Below are 16,556 nucleotides of genomic sequence, written 5' to 3'. Positions count from 1 at the left end.
GGCGGAGGTTGCGGTGAGCCGAGATCGCGCCATTGCACTCCAGCCTGGGTAACAAGAGCGAAACTCTGTCTCAAAAAAAAAAAAAAAAAAAAAACTTCTTGCTATTCTGGAATCAGGTGATAAGATTAAATTTTTCATGACTTCTCTAGCAAACCATTTTTGCTTTTTGTTAAAATGTTGAGGAGACTAAGGTGGTGCCCAATTCCACAAAACCACAAACAGAAGAATCACATCAAGACAATATTCAAACCCTTCAATGACTAATATAGACAGAAAATCATAAACCAATCTTAATTGAAATACTTCAATTATTTCTGCTGCAATAGAAGTAACTGTAAACAAACACCAATCTTCCTACATGAGGAGGGAAAAAAATCACAGAAAACAAGAAAGAAAATAAACAAGTTTCCACTGACTGACGGTCAAAAACTTAATTTTTAAGTCAAGGTATTTATTTAGCACACCAAGAACATCACATATTCAACAAAACCAAATAGTGCCTCAAATATTCAAAGTTGTTTTAAACTAGCTGGAAAAAAAGTATTCCCTCTTCACTCATTTCAATCTTCTCAAAAACAACATTCAGTAGTAGAAACATGTAGTATATTTTCACTCCTCCTTTTATTTCCATCATACTTGATACTTTCCAAATTAAAACAATTTCTGAAAGAGTATACACATAAAAACAAAATGATTTAAAACTGTTCTAAGTGGGTACAGGGGAAGAAAACCTATGAATTGACTTGGAAAAGAAAATAAACGATTTGTATTTCCCCAAAACGTCCCTCCAATAAATAAATTTCCACTCAATAGCAATGAAACTTACATAATTATAACTGATGTTAAAATACTTAAATACCACTTTATTACTGCAAAAAGTATGTAATAAAAGAAGGTATATACCAGTAAACGTACTTGCATCATCCCTTTCTATTCTGGTTCCATCACTAGTTGACACACAAGTGAAGTGTAGGGGTTCAACTTCCAAAAGTCCAGTGAGAGATGTGAAACTACCCTCCACAGCTGTGCAACTACTGACCTTTCCATTTCCTAATGGCAAAAAACAAGTTTTATAATATGTGAAGATAATTTTTAAAAAGCAATAGTAATAACAATAATTATAGCTGCAATTTAAATTTTAATTAGAACATACAAATGCATCACTCTTACACAGTGTTTGAATCATGGGCATGGTATTAAGAAAGCTGACAAAACAGCAGACACGTTTCCCAGCTACAAAAGCAGATCTGCATAAAAGCAACTTAGTAGCCCTTCACATTAATAGAAACATGAGTGGTAGTAGTTTCCTATTAATATGAAACCTATATTCAATAACAAGTGATGTGAATCTTAAATGGAGGAAAAAAGTAGTAAATCAGCTACACACATTAGTTATCACCTTATCTGTTGGGTATATGTAAAATCAGATTATGTCAACTGCATAAACATAAGACACAAAACAAAGGACAAACATTTAAAAATATTAACAAGATCTATCTTTACATAGTCCCTTGTATTTTGTTCATATTATCAATTTTATACAATGAAGCACACTACTTCATCATCGTAAAAATAATTTAAGCTAGCCTAAGTAGTTTTTAAAAGAAAAAGCTATGTAGCCACTACTATATAACAAATAAAACCACAGCAAGAATACTGGAGGGGAGAATACAAATGAATTTACAGTGTATATAGTTTGGGAGGACAAGGATTATATTCACTACTTTCCCTTTTTTTTGGAATTAGCACTCATTTAAACAGAATTCTTTGAAAGACAAAGCAAAAACGAATTCACAGATAAAAAAGAATAGGGAGATTTAAAAACGGTCATTAACAGCTGATGGACTATCAAATACAAGCATAAACTGTCATAACCTTGTTTTCCAATGTCTCACTGGGGGTCAGCATAGGGCCTGACACATGTTCAAAAAAATGTTTATCACACACTTAATACAAAAATTAGGAGACAGAAGAGTAAAAGGATAGGTTTCAGTCCTCATGAAGATTATATTGTATGTTAGTGGTTATTAGGAATTAAACAATTTAACTTTTTGTTTTAAGCTGCAAGGTTTTACTTAAGAGAAATTTAAAGGACTAATAAGTCAAGGGGCAATCAATTCTAAGTCATGGGGTAATAAAATGCTTCCCTGATGAAATGAGGAGATTCATGGGAAGAATAAGAGTTCTATACATTTGTTCCCTTGGAGTGGGAAAAAAGACATGCAGAAAGAACATGAGTGAAATCCCCATAGTGAAGAAACATGGCACATTTAAGAAACTGAAAGAACAATATGGCTAGAGGAACAGTTCTCAATTCTAAGATCCCTCTGCATATTTTTAAAATATTATGAACCCTGAAGAGATATTGTTTCCATTGTTTTACTGGTATTTACCATAGTAGGTATTTCAAGATGATTAATTTAAATATTAATTCATTTAATAATAAACCCATGAAATGTTAAAATGGCATAATTTGATGAAAAGTAACTGTTTTCTAAAGCAAAAATAATTTAATTTAAAAAGTGACAATGTTTTACCTACTTAAAAATCTCTTTAAAATGTGGAGTGTCAGAGGATGGCTGGATTCTCCTACCTGACTCTGCATTCAATGTGTTCCAGTATGTTGTTTTAGGTGAAAAAATCTGGCCCAAATAATACGTAGTTGGAAAAAGAATATTTTAACATACTTGCATATTCAAAAACTTGACAAGTGGTAATTTTTGTTACAATCTCAGCTCACTGCAACCTCCGTCTCCTGGGTTCAAGTGATTCTTCTGCCTCAGCCTCCTGAGTGACTGGGACTACAGGCGTGCCACCACGCCCAGCTAATTTTTCTATTTTTAGTAGAGACAGGGTTTCATCATGTTGGCCAGAATGGTCTCCATCTTTTCACCTTGTGATCAGCCTAGCTCGGCTTTCCAAAGTGCTGGGATTACAGGTGTGAGCCACCATGCCCAGAGACAAGTGGTAATTTCTTAAAGGTTACAATGTGGTATCTGAAATCTTATCAGTGACCTTCTCAAACTCTGTTACATTAAGATCAACTGATATATCTTTTAAGGAATTTTACCCATGCATAATGGTGAAACATCATGCATTTATCATTCAGAAAACATTGGTTCACCACTGTATACAAATATTCCAAATATTGATACATTTCATTATCCAATATTGGAAAATTACACTCTCTAATGACAGATTCCATCAGAAAAATCTACATATCAGGAAGCTATCAAGCTCACTATGGGAAAGATGTTTCTCATTCATTTCTCAAAAAACAACTGCCAAATAATACAGTGTAAATGAGTGTAGTTTGTCTGCCAGTCATTACTGCAAATAAACACGGCATTCCAAGAAACAAGCAACTAGTTCAGCTTGTAACTCAACTGCACATTTCCATGAAACAAATATGGTACTTTGTCATGCCACAGAAGTACTCTATGCATATTTCTCATTCATCTCAGAATAAAAGATGTGTATTCATGGGTTAAAAATTTAATAATTTTAGCCGGGCGCGGTGGCTCAAGCCTGTAATCCCAGCACTTTGGGAGGCCGAGGCGGGTGGATCACGAGGTCAAGAGATCGAGACCATCCTGGTCAACATGGTGAAACCCTGTCTCTACATAAAATACAAAAAATTAGCTGGGCATGGTGGTGCGTGCCTGTAATCCCAGCTACTCAGGAGGCTGAGGCAGGAGAATTGCCTGAACCCAGGAGGCGGAGGTTGCGGTGAGCCGAGATCGCGCCATTGCACTCTGGCCTGGGTAACATGAGTGAAACTCCGTCTCAAAAAAAAAAAAAAAAAAAATTTAATAATTTTTACTGCATCAAGGACATTTTAAAATGACATTGACATTTTATTTCAAGTGCTCAGTAAATAACATCATGCTTTTTCACAATCAATACAAATGTCAATGAAGTCAAAAAGACAAATAACATCCTTCTACTATCATGAAAATAGTTATGGCCATATATGTTCCCTTAATGATCTCAGTAACTGCTGGGCGGTCTATTGAACACACTTTGAGAATCACAGGGCCAAACAAGACTAAACAAGACAATGACACAAGATAAAATGGCAAGGAAAAGAGAGCCAAATCATATAGGATTTTATATACTGTATTAGAAACTGCAAACTTCAGAAAATGGGAAGAAATGAAAAGTATTCTAAGGAGAAAGGTAAAGTACTTGAAAGATCACACACAATGCAATGTGAAGAAAGTACTGAAGTGAGACAAAAACAGAGGTAGGAAAACCAATGTGAAAGCTAATATTGTTGGCTGAGGTCAAGATGACTGTAACTTACACTGTAATCTTGTGATGATGGGAGGTAAGAAAGTGAGCAAACTTGAAATACAGTCAGCTCTCTGTATCTGTGGGTTTGGCATGCATGGATTCAACTAACTACAGAGAGAAAATACTCAGGGGGAAAAATGAATGGCTGAGTCTGTACTGAACATGTACAGCCTTTTTTTCTTGTCATTACTCCCTAAACAATATAGTATAACAACTACTCACATACCATTAACATTGCATTAGGTATTATAAATGACGTAAGAAAGGCACTATACCTTTTTTTTTAAGGGACTTGGATATTTTAGACTTTGTTTTCTGCGAGGACTCCTGGCACCAATTCCCCATGGATAGAGAGGAACAAATGTATACACTGGTGAAAAAATAGGTGCCACATGGTGATACCCTCAATGTAGGTATAAGAAAGATACAGGTATCAAGGATGACATTCACATTTCTGTCTTGTGCCACTGATGCCATTAACCACCAACCCCCTCAAAAAAAAAAAAAAAAAATGCTGTAGAGGGACTAATAATGAGGAATAACATGAGGAGACATTAATGTGGAGACATATCATGATTTCTAAATCCCTTATTCTCAGTCTTCTTTACTCAGTTGCAAACTTGACTACCTCAGAGCTTAGAATGAACCTTATAGAGTTTCCCTTACACTTTGACCCTAACAAATTTAACTGCTTCTTTTGGTATACTGAAGGTATCTGTATCTCTAGTTCTAGCCTCTCCTCTTAGTTCCAAAAATGAACTGCAATAGCCTAATTGATGTATCACTTGAACAGAAAAGACGGAAAATGGTAGGACGGGCATAAGGCAATCGGAGCCTAAGTCATCAAATGGAGCAATAACAAATATATTCAAGGCAGCATAAGCAATTAAAAAGCAAGTGACAGATCAGTATGTGTAGTATGATCTTTCATTAGAAACTGTATTAACGAACATGGGCCACAAACAAGTTTAAATAGCTAAACATCCAGTTAACAACGGAAACCTAAGAGTGTAGAAAGGTTAGGGTTTTGGCATTTTACAGTTCATTTATATTTCTGTATTTGGTTTTTTTATTTTGCTTTTTTCACACCTCCTAAGTTACTTTTGAACAAAATTGAATTTCTCTTTTTTTTTTTTTTTTTTTGAGACGGAGTCTCGCTCTTGTTACCCACGCTGGAGTGCAATGGCGCGATCTCGGCTCACCGCAACCTCCGTCTCCTGGTTTCAGGCAATTCTCCTGCCTCAGCCTCCTGAGTAGCTGGGATTACAGGCATGTGCCACCATGCCCAGCTAATTTTTTGTATTTTTAGTAGAGACGAGGTTTCACCATGTTGACCAGGATGGTCTCGATCTCTTGACCTCGTGATCCACCCGCCTCGGCCTCCCAAAGTGCTGGGATTACAGGCTTGAGCCACCGCGCCCGGCCTCCCCAAAATTGAATTTCTCTCTCAAAGTTTACTGAAATATTATTACCTTAATCTGTTTGCAATTTTCTAACGTTTTGGTTTCCTAACAACACTTGGAATACGTGCGATTAGATGGAAGAAAAAAATAAAATGGTCACTGTTTTATCTAACAAAAATAGCAAATTTTAGCACTTAAAAAGATTATACATCTTACTGAGGAGAGTACCCCAAAAAAAAAAAATGAAAAAGATTATGCAAATAGTGTTATGCATACATCCAAAAAACATTCTTCAGAAAATATAGAAGGATACATGTAATGTATACAAAGTTTACCTCAAGAAAGTGATAGATGCAGAAAATTATCTTTTGTTTGTGCATCCTTACTTATTACAATAAGTATTTGTTAATTATTTTAGAAATAAGAAATGTTTTTTAACTTTACAGAGAGAGCAAAGGTACATCAAATAAAACTGAGAAGTCTACAACAAATAAATAAAATTTCAAAGAGTCTCTTATAAGCATTAAAATCACACTGAAACGAAATGAATAACAAAAACAAAACATCAAAGTCACAACCCTTTCAAATATGACTTTAACACAGTGGAATTTTCTGGAGGGGGAAAGATGAAGTTAAAACCTTCCAGCAAACATTTTAACAACTCAGATGTTAAGTTCTAAGGAATTTTAGTTTTCTAAATACATACAAATACATAAATGACTACAATCTATTAAGTCAAATGGCAACTTAAATCCAAGATACAACATTCAGAATTTCCTTTAATAAAAGAAATCACTACCTGAAAGGACATCTGATAAATCAATTTCATCTGACTGGACACCAATGCTGCTGTTATAAACATTTTTACAAGAAGAGCCACTCATCTCCAAATCAAAGAGGACTGGATCAAATGGTGAGCTATATAATCCATATCTGAAAAATAAAATAATGCACTAACAATTTTCCTTTCAGCCATCTAATTAACAAATTACCTATTTGCTTAGTTTTAAAAGCAGTCTGACTAACAGGGCAGAGGGAGATGCTGACTAGATTTGACCCATCAAATTCAGTGAATCTCAACTATGTTCCCAGAAATCTATACTCTAAAAGACACTGTCCAGAGACTCAACAAATGTGATTCCAATAAACTGGCAACTAAGGTACTAAGACTGCCACCTGCAGACTGAAACAAGGGGCATTAGGCACCACTCTCTCCCCGCAGTCATTGTACATAGCCTAAAGTACAAAGACTATGAGTAAAATGTCATCAAAATCAAAACATCTAATCTAGAAAATTATAAAATCTCTGCTCTAAATGGAGGAATTCCCTACTTCAAACATACACAATCAGGCAAGAACTGAAATCTAACCTTTTATTATTGCTTAATTCATCATGTTAAAAGTTTTGAAATATAAGTAGTAGGTAGAATAATACTAGTAATGGGACAATAAGTGATTCATGTAATTACACCTATAAAATGCATAGAGAAACAGACACATTATATTCTTCTTCCATTAGCAGAGAATATGACTTTTCAGTATTAAATAAAATTAGCACTCTGGATAATCATCATAAGGATTTATCAAACTGTTAAAGACACTTCATAGTAATTTCTCAGAGTAATTTCTGAAAAAACAGAAGAAAATAAAACCTCAGGCTATTATCATGCGGAAAAAGGTAAAAGTATAAACTAAACATTTTTGTAAGAAAAATACTGTTTTCAGCATATGTATTAAATAACAGTTCTCTGCAAAGGTGTGATCATACTCAGAGACGAGTATTATTAGTCATTAGATATACTAAAATACCTTGTCTGAAGTAAAGCCTCCATTGGTGTTAGCCTGTCCTGTAACTGTCTGGACACTGCAGTAAGCAAAGATGCACAAGCTGTGCTGCAGCCAGCCAGATCTTCATCTTTCACATAATTCAGTAAGACAAAATACCAATAGACGGAACCTGGAAAAAACAACAAAAATGTTTCTTTTTCCTCCTTTAACTCTAACAATGAGAATTTAAGATTACCTATTTATCAGCATACTTCCTTTTGCTAGGAATATACTCCTTTTTCTGGAAAAAAAAATCTTACAGGTAATTTACAAAGACCAACTCCTGGGAGGGATCAAAGAGAAACTTAAAATATAAACAACACCCTGAGGCAGTATTACACTAAGAATTTCAAAAATTTCTGGAGAGTTTTATCAAGCCAACATAGGCATTTAGGTGTACAGTAATGTGAAATGACTCTCAGGGACACTTTGAAATAGCTGAAAAAGTGAGGAGACTGCAGGCCCTACAAATCATCCTTCACAAAATACTGCTTCTCTGTACTAAAATTTTTAAAAGTAGTGGACAGCAGTGAGCTTCAAGCAGCCCATTTAAGTGAATGAATGGGGAATACAATTATTCTATAATGCGTTAGATACAGATCAACATGGCTTAAAAGATGATCATGACAGTGTATTTTTACATTTTTTAATAAAACTTGAGATGTTTAACTGCTAAGTACATGCCAAAATTTAAGCATCCTATCTTTAAAACTATCCTTAAGAAACTTTTAAACATAAGAGTACCGTAATGAGCAACCGAGTGAAAATGTTCTAGTTCACAATTAATAGTTGTAGCCAAAATATATTCAATGTAAATATAAACACTCTTTATCTAAATTAAGAAAATGATATAACTTTTTAGTAACTCTCAACAAGCATTTTTTGTTGTTGTTTAACACAAAGATGAAATCTTTATGAAATATGTAACTCACTGAGGTAACTTGTTGAATGGGTTTTTTTTTTTTTTTTAATCCTGGACTAAAGCAATCCTCCCTCCATGGCCTCTCAAAATGCTGGGATTACAGGTGTGAGCCACTGTGCCCAGCTTGAATGTTTTTTTAATAAAACAGATTTTGCCAGGCATGATGGCTCGCACCTGTAATCCCAGCACTTTGGGAGGCCGAGGCAGGCGGATTATCATTTAGGATACCTGAGGTTAGGAGTTCAAGACCAGCCTGAACAACATGGTGAAACCCCATCTCTAAAAACAAAAACAAAAACAAACAAACAAACAAAAAAGCAAATTGTGAGAAATGTCTAACAATAAATAAAATTTGGCTTAAGAGGCCAAATTAGTAGCCCTTCATATTAACACCATATACTAGAAAAAACGGTAAGAATCTTTAAAACTCTTTATTACCTTACGTACGTGCTATTTTAGAGAATTGCTTTACGAATTCCTACTTGATAACTACATTCATTCTTTTTTGATAAACAATAATTGCACATATATACGGGGTACATGTGATGTTTTGATATATGCATGCCATGTATAATGATCAATCACGGTATTTAGGATACCTGTCATCTCTTTGCATTGGGAACATTTCAAATGTTCTCTTTTAGCTGTTCTGAAATATACCACGAACTAGTCACCCTACTGTGCTATCAAACACTAGAACTTATTTCCTTTAACCATATTTTCGTACTAATTTATCAACCTCTCTTCAAATCCCACTCACCTACCCAGACTCTGGTAGCCATCATTCTACTCTCTACCTCCAATTATATTCATTCTTTTTTTAATTTTTGAGACAGAGTCTCGCTCTGTCACCCAGGCTGAAGTGCAGTGGTGCAATCTCAGCTCACTGCAACCTTCGCCTGCCAGGTTCAAGCGATTCTCCTGCCACAGCCTCCTGAGTAGCTGGGATTACAGGAGCGCATCACCACGCCCAGCTAATTTTTGTATTTTTAGTGGAGATGGGGTTTCACCATATTGGTCAGGCTGGTCTTGAACTCTTGACCCCATGATCCGCCCACCTCAGCCTCCCAAAGTGCTAGGATTACAGGCATGAGCATTCATTCTGAAACCATTTCAACAAGGTCCTCAGGTGCTTAAAAACAAAACAAAACAAAACTGGTCCCTTTCAGGAAATTCCAGTTTGTCACAGTCCCTACCAATTAAGGGAATGTGTTCTCTTTCTGGGTCCACAAGGGGGCATAGTTTTAAGGGCAAAAACTTCCCAGTGCCAAGCCCCCGTCACATCTATCTCCATCCGGGAGATTTAACAGTTTATGTTTGAATTTCACAGGCGCAGGAAGAAACTAAGTGTCAATGACCCCAGGGAAGTTTAAAGGAACTCTTTTCATTGGGCGGGAGGGAGGTGGGGGGGGCGGCTGTTTGGTTAGAGAAGGAGGGAATTCCTCCCTTGTTAAAAGTCCTTGTCCCCACACCCGGCCGGATTCCCCTTCCACACTCTTGATGGAAGTTCTTCTCTCTTCTCCTTCTTTTTTTTCCCCTCTTTTCTCTACCTAAATAAAATCACCTTTCTGTAACACTTCTTGGTATTTACTTTACAAGCTTAGAGCGCACCTGCTGTAATCGTCTCTTTCATTCCTAAGAAGGCGAAAACCAAAAACCTACAACATTCTCTCAGGTAAGCTGTGCCTCACCAGCACCCAAAAAACCCAGTTACATAATCATGTATAATATATGCAAGTACAATGACATCTGCACTGTTTTACTTATTAATGTCACATCCCACAACCAAACAACTCAATGATTGTAATGAAGTACTGAAAAATAGATATGAAGTAAGATGACCTGATATTTACATAACTGTCCCATGAACCTTTTCTTTGGAGTATTGTTGACAGCGTATATCCCCACCCAGTCACAAGTTATTGATCCCTTCAAAAACTACAGATAAGCTACAGGAAAGTGAACTTCCATAGAGAAAAAATAGTTACGAAATAATCCTAAGTAAACTTGTGAGATGTTCCATATAACTATATAATTTTACATACCACCAGTTGCTGCTGCAGGTAAAAATGACATATTATCAAGTAAAGCCTTCAAGAGAACAGATCCAAATCCTGGTTGACATGCGTCACATTTGCCATTACTGAAAAATTTTTAAAAAGAAAAATTGTAAAGACATTACTCAAGGTCTAAATTCAACCCTAAACTTGGTGTGGTACTTAAAAATCTTTAAAATATATTCTATACAGATTAAAAGAAAAACCTACCTTAAAGCTCTATAAAATACCGAAAGATAGTAGGGACTGATTATACTAAGGATCTCTGTAAATATTTTCTTATGCATTAAACCATTATCATTACTGGTCAATACTGACCATCAGCTCTTAGACACTTCCTAGATACAGTAGCAAGTAGGAACCTTAAATATTAGGAACTCTTACATGCAGTTTCAACTTCTACAGTTTCAGTTATACATGGTCAAGTGTAGTCCAAACACAGGTGAGAACAGTACAATAAGATATTTTAAGAGAGAGAGACCATAGGAAAAAACAATAATATACACATGGCTCACTACTATCTACAGTATCCACTGGGTGGGTCGGGGCAGGTGGGGGAACGGTTCTTGGAACACATTCCCTGGGAATCAGGGGAGACTGTTCTAATTTGTTTCAGGGTTTAGAAAAAAGGATCTGCACAATGCTACAAAAAAAGTCGGTAAGATTTACATGTAACAGAGAAAACACTTTGGGGCAAGAAAAGACAATAAAGGAAAGTAGGGAGTGAAAGGGGTGAAGAGTTCCCTTGCCAAATTCTCCAAACTACTACTAATAGGGAGAGAAGCTCAGTGGACTTCTTTTCTTATAAGTTAAATAGACTTATTTAACATAATACTTTACCCTTAGAACCCAAAATTCTTGCTAAGGTTATGAACAATCCTCATCAAGTTTTGAAATTCTCTTAAATTACAGATTAAACAAGGATCACATTACACTATAAACAAGGTATTACTCACTGAATCGCAAGTGTACCTAGAAAGTATGCTTTCAACTTAAAAACACACCAACCTAATGCACAAGGCTAGAAATCGGGCACATTTATGGGCTATACTTCGTCCTGCCTCAAAGAAGCAAACACGAACGATGTCTGAAAGACATTTCCGTGTTTTTGAAAGTAGGCTCTCATTTCCTTCCTTTGAGCTGCAAAACAATAGCAGACATTTAGACTCATCTTGAACTTTAAATCATAACATCCAAAGGGCAATCAACAGTGGTAAGCAAAATTTTAATTATTAACCTTCCAGGTCCATTTGAATGAACTCCAGCTAACCAACAGAGAGTATCCAACACAAGACTCTGGGCATGTTCTGTGATCTGGCCATCATCTGCTTTTCTGCAAAGAGTGTTAAGAAGCTTCTCATGAAATTCTGAAAACTGTAACATGGCACATCGTTGCACTCTACAAAAAAAGAAATATAAACACATTACCAACCAAAACAGAACAACTAAAGCTATCACAACCTAGATGGTCATGCAATGTTTCATTTTAAATCATGAACATCACAAGTACCTTTAAAATTAAAAGTAATAGCTATATATTGAGTATTTCATTTGTAGAAAAATTTTAAAGAAATCGCATTTACAATAATGTGCTATCATGTAACAAGGAATGTGTGTAATTTCTTTTTGGTTTTTTTTTTCTCCAGAGATTGGGTGTCCCTCTGTTGTCCAGGCTAGACTCAAACTCTTGGGTTCAAGTGATCCTCCTACCCACACTTCTTCAGTAGCTGGGACTATAGGTACACGCTCCCTTGCCTGACGAGTATATGTCAAATTATTATCTTTCGTCCATTCCTATTATTTAACAAGCATTGTGTAGACACCAGAAATAAACCAATGAAACATAAAGACAACCCATACTCTCATCAAGATTACAATTATTTAGGAAAAGTGGAGAACAAAAATTTTCAGGTAAAAGATTTTTACATTTGTGTGTATATGTGTGTGTGCTGGCACGTTTTGTGCTTTAATTACTGTAAGAATAGCAAGAGAATGCAATGAAATTACCTTTCCTTAGAAATTGAAGTTTTCTTAAATCTTCGAATGGTGACTGAGACCTCTTGAAGTAAATCACAGCCCCGGAGGTTTTCAGATTTACGGGTACCACTTGCATTTTCATTCTTAACATTAGATGATTTTTCCTAAACATTAAAAATAATAAATTTTAAAAAATAAACTAAACTAAAAATTCTCTGCTATTAAAGTTATAAAATAAAGAAAAATAACTGAATTATGGCTATCAAAACATAAATCTCAAAATAAAATGATAGCTTTTACTCTGATATTCAGTACATGATCTTCTCCAGAATTATAATAGGGGAAAAAAGAAAGACACAGCCACTATTTCAAAGGTAATAACCCAATAATTACAGATAATAAAACCAAAGTCCTGATCCAATTCCCCATTATTGCATTTAAAATAATTACGTGAGGCTGGGTGTGGTGGCTCAGGCCTATAATTCCAGAGGCCAAGGCAGACGGATCACTTGATCTCCAGAGTTTCAGACCAACCTGGCCAACACAGCGAAACCCCATCTCTACCAAAACATTACAAAAATTAGCCAAGCATGATGGCAGGCACCTTTAATCCCAGCTACTCAGGAGGCTGAGGCAAGAGAATCACTTGAACTCAGGGGGTGGAGGCTGCAGTGAGCCAAGATCACATCACTGCACTATAGCCCGGGCAACAGAGGAAGACTCTGTCTCAAAATATATAATGAATAAATAAATATTTGAGACATGTCAGACTCCCCAATCTCTAAAGTTCTCTCACTTTCAATATTTAAAAAACGGAGATAACAGAACCTGGTGTGCCCACTTCAGAGTTATACTGAAGATTACATCAGATAAAGTTTACAGAAGTCCTTGAAAAACTGGAAGACCTATATATATATGTAAGATGACTGGTGTTACTGATAAGTATCAGTATGAGTCCTCATGAATAATGATGATAAAACCTCCTTCCTGAGTTCCAGGACATCCAATATAAATCGAATTATAAAGAGCTGCGCAGTTCACAGCTACTTTCAGAAAATCAACCATGAAGATTAGAAACTGCATAAAATTATTTCCCAACTTCTCTTTCTGTATGCTCCCAAATATTCACTAAAAACAAGGTTATGAGTTGCCAACAGAGGGCATACAAAGAAACTCTCATACCAAAATAAATAAATATTATGGTCTAAAATAATTATAAAGGGAAATATCTGCTAGCAATTACTCCCTACTCAATATACATCATAAAAGCTAGGTAATTTGCCTAAAGTTAATTCAGGCTGGGCATGGTGGCTCACCCCGGTAATCCCAGCACTTTGGGAGGCCAAGGTGGGCAGATTACCTGAGGCCAGGAGTTAGAAACCAGCCCGGCCAACATGGTGAAACCCCATCTCTTCTAAAAATACAAAAATTAGCTGGGCGTGGTTATGCATGCCTGTGACCCCAGCTACTAGGGAGGCTGATGTGGGAGAATGGCTTAAACCTGGGAGGCAGAGGTTGCAGTGAGCCGAGATTGCACCACTGCACAACAGCCTGGGGGAAAGAAGAAGACTCCATCTCAAAAATGTAAAATAAATAAAATAAAATAATAAAGTTAATTCAAAACACTTTTCTTCTTAAATATATTTAAGTCACTCCAAAGAAAAAATACAAACAAACCAAGTTATAACAAAACATCACTGAAGAGTCATACTACTTCTAACAGTATGTTAAATCTGAACCACAATGTTTAAAACAGTATTGTTATTGTTCAAAATGACAGTTTTATACCTTGCCTGCTGCAACTTTTGCCAAAAGTGAAGCAAGTGAGTAACCCTTGTTACTTTGGTGTTTTAGAGATGGAAGCCTTACTACAGGACGTATACCACCATTACAAATCTCTTCTGTTCCTCTTTCATTCACTGCCTTGACATGGATTAAAAATGAACGGTATTTTCCTCCTGCCATACCTAGAGAAGTGGAAGAGAATGGGGAAAATAACTGAATTACCAATGAATTCCACTGTTTTTCATCTTCATAGAACAAGATCAACAGCTAACTCCACAAAAAGTACAGTAGACCAGAACTTTCAAATTATACTGCTTGTCAGAAGAAAGTTAAACCACCTTCATATGCTGGCAGCAAAAAACAACAAACACAAAAATGATATGAACAGTATAAAACCATTATCTTTTCCCCAATATTATTCATTTTAATGGTAAAAATGTTGCAAACTACACATACACAACAAAATTGTCATTAAACTATCATCCAGATAATTACAGAGCATATATCCATCCAATCTTCTTACACATACATGTACACACGTCCACATTATGTGTGCACATATACACATAGCGTTATAGGACTGACAGTTAAAAATGTGGCATGCGGCCGGGCGCGGTGGCTCAAGCCTGTAATCCCAGCACTTTGGGAGGCCGAGGCGGGTGGATCACGAGGTCAAGAGATTGAGACCATCCTGGTCAACATGGTGAAACCCCGTCTCTACTAAAAATACAAAAAATTAGCTGGGCATGGTGGTGCGTGCCTGTAATCCCAGCTACTCAGGAGGCTGAGGCAGGAGAATTGCCTGAACCCAGGAGGCGGAGGTTGCGGTGAGCCGAGATCGCGCCATTGCACTCCAGCCTGGGTAACATGAGTGAAACTCCGTCTCAAAAAAAAAAAAAAAAAAAAAAAATGTGGCATGCAGGCTTTGGAGTCACTGCCTGGGTTTGAATATTGATGGCTCTGAGGCAAGTGACAAATTTTCCTCTCTGTGGCTCAGTTTCCTCAAATGTAAAATGAGACTAATAGTGCCTACCTCAGAGTTAACTAAACCACTGTTAACTGTGCTTGGCACAAAGAAAGCACTCAAATAATTATCATCACTAGTATGTGTTTTATGTTGTTTTAACTAAATTGGGATCACACTATATCATCTATATATAAAATACATTTCTTAATTATCATCAAATTACTACAACTACCAGCAAACTACCAGTATATTGTTGCATAAGCAGATATTACATCTTTTCATGATTACGAATTTAGCTACCCTGCCTGCTGTGCTAGGGCTACACTGTTACATTTTTCTTAACACTACCATACAATTCTCTGTGTGGTAGTATCTGACATTCTGTTTCAAAGTTCTTTGGTCAATGTTACCCCTTTACTCTTCCATAAAAACTTAGCACTCATCTTGTTCAGTTTCAAAGATGTTGGGGAGAATTTTATGAAAAAAAAAATCTTAGTATATTCTATGAAAATTCATACTTTAATAGTATGGAAGTTTTCCAAACATATGCCATGTAATTCTATACTCCATTTTGTCAAAATCAGTATTTTTGGCCAGGCATGATGGCTCACACCTGTAATCCTAACACTTTGGTAGGCCAAGGCAGGAGGATCCCCTGAGCTCAGGAGCTGGAGACTAGCCTGGGCAACACAGGGAGAATGTGCCTCTAAATAATAAAAAAAATTTTTTAAACACCAATATTTTTATTTCCACATAAAAATGTAAGATTCACACTCTCATTGAACAAAACAAATTTATAATCTAAACAATTTGAGGTTTTATTAGTTTTTGTTCAATACTGTATCCTAGCATGAAACCTAACACGTAACATCTCAAAAACTTAATGACAATAAGAAAGCACAAAACTTCCATAAATACAGACTAAGTATCCCTAATCTGAAAATCCAAAATGCAAAACTCTTTGAGAGCCAATATGATGCTCAAAGGAAATGCTCCTTGGAACATTTCACATTTTAGATTTTTGGGTTAGGAATACCGAACTAGTTAAGCATACCACAAATAGTCCAGAACCAGAAAAAAACCTGAAATCTGAAACACTTCTGGTCCCAAGCATTTCAGATAAGGGACACTTTATCTGTACTATGTCTGCAATTAAATGTATATGTGTGAATGTGGACAAACGTTAGGAAGGAAATGTACAGAAATTAAAATAGTGGATATGTAGCTATTTTCTTGGGTTGGAGAAGGATCTCTACATCCCACCCCACATTCAAGTTTCTTCAACAATCCAACTAGTCATTTTGTGTTGGTTTTTTTTTTTT

At 36.0% G+C, this 16,556-nt stretch overlaps 1 protein-coding gene across 1 annotated transcript in view; it reads right to left on the bottom strand.

Annotated features, from left to right (window-relative positions):
* The window catches only part of BIRC6 (baculoviral IAP repeat containing 6), a 262,197-nt gene that overhangs the window by 156,068 nt on the left and 89,573 nt on the right, over positions 1 to 16,556 (bottom strand). The window contains exons 16-23 of the mRNA XM_037740766.1: positions 14,271 to 14,449; positions 12,513 to 12,646; positions 11,743 to 11,904; positions 11,514 to 11,645; positions 10,494 to 10,591; positions 7,509 to 7,656; positions 6,499 to 6,632; positions 904 to 1,050 (exon numbers count right to left, since the gene is read on the bottom strand). Of these exons, the coding sequence (XP_037596694.1) occupies positions 904 to 1,050; positions 6,499 to 6,632; positions 7,509 to 7,656; positions 10,494 to 10,591; positions 11,514 to 11,645; positions 11,743 to 11,904; positions 12,513 to 12,646; positions 14,271 to 14,449 (1,134 nt within the window). The remainder of the gene's footprint in view (positions 1 to 903; positions 1,051 to 6,498; positions 6,633 to 7,508; positions 7,657 to 10,493; positions 10,592 to 11,513; positions 11,646 to 11,742; positions 11,905 to 12,512; positions 12,647 to 14,270; positions 14,450 to 16,556) is intronic.

This window comes from Cebus imitator, unplaced genomic scaffold (genome assembly GCF_001604975.1).
Source record: "Cebus imitator isolate Cc_AM_T3 unplaced genomic scaffold, Cebus_imitator-1.0 Scaffold88, whole genome shotgun sequence".
Taxonomy (NCBI): Eukaryota; Metazoa; Chordata; class Mammalia; order Primates; family Cebidae; genus Cebus; species Cebus imitator.
Note: the sequence above shows the minus strand (reverse complement) of the source record. Positions and strands in the feature narration are given on the sequence as shown.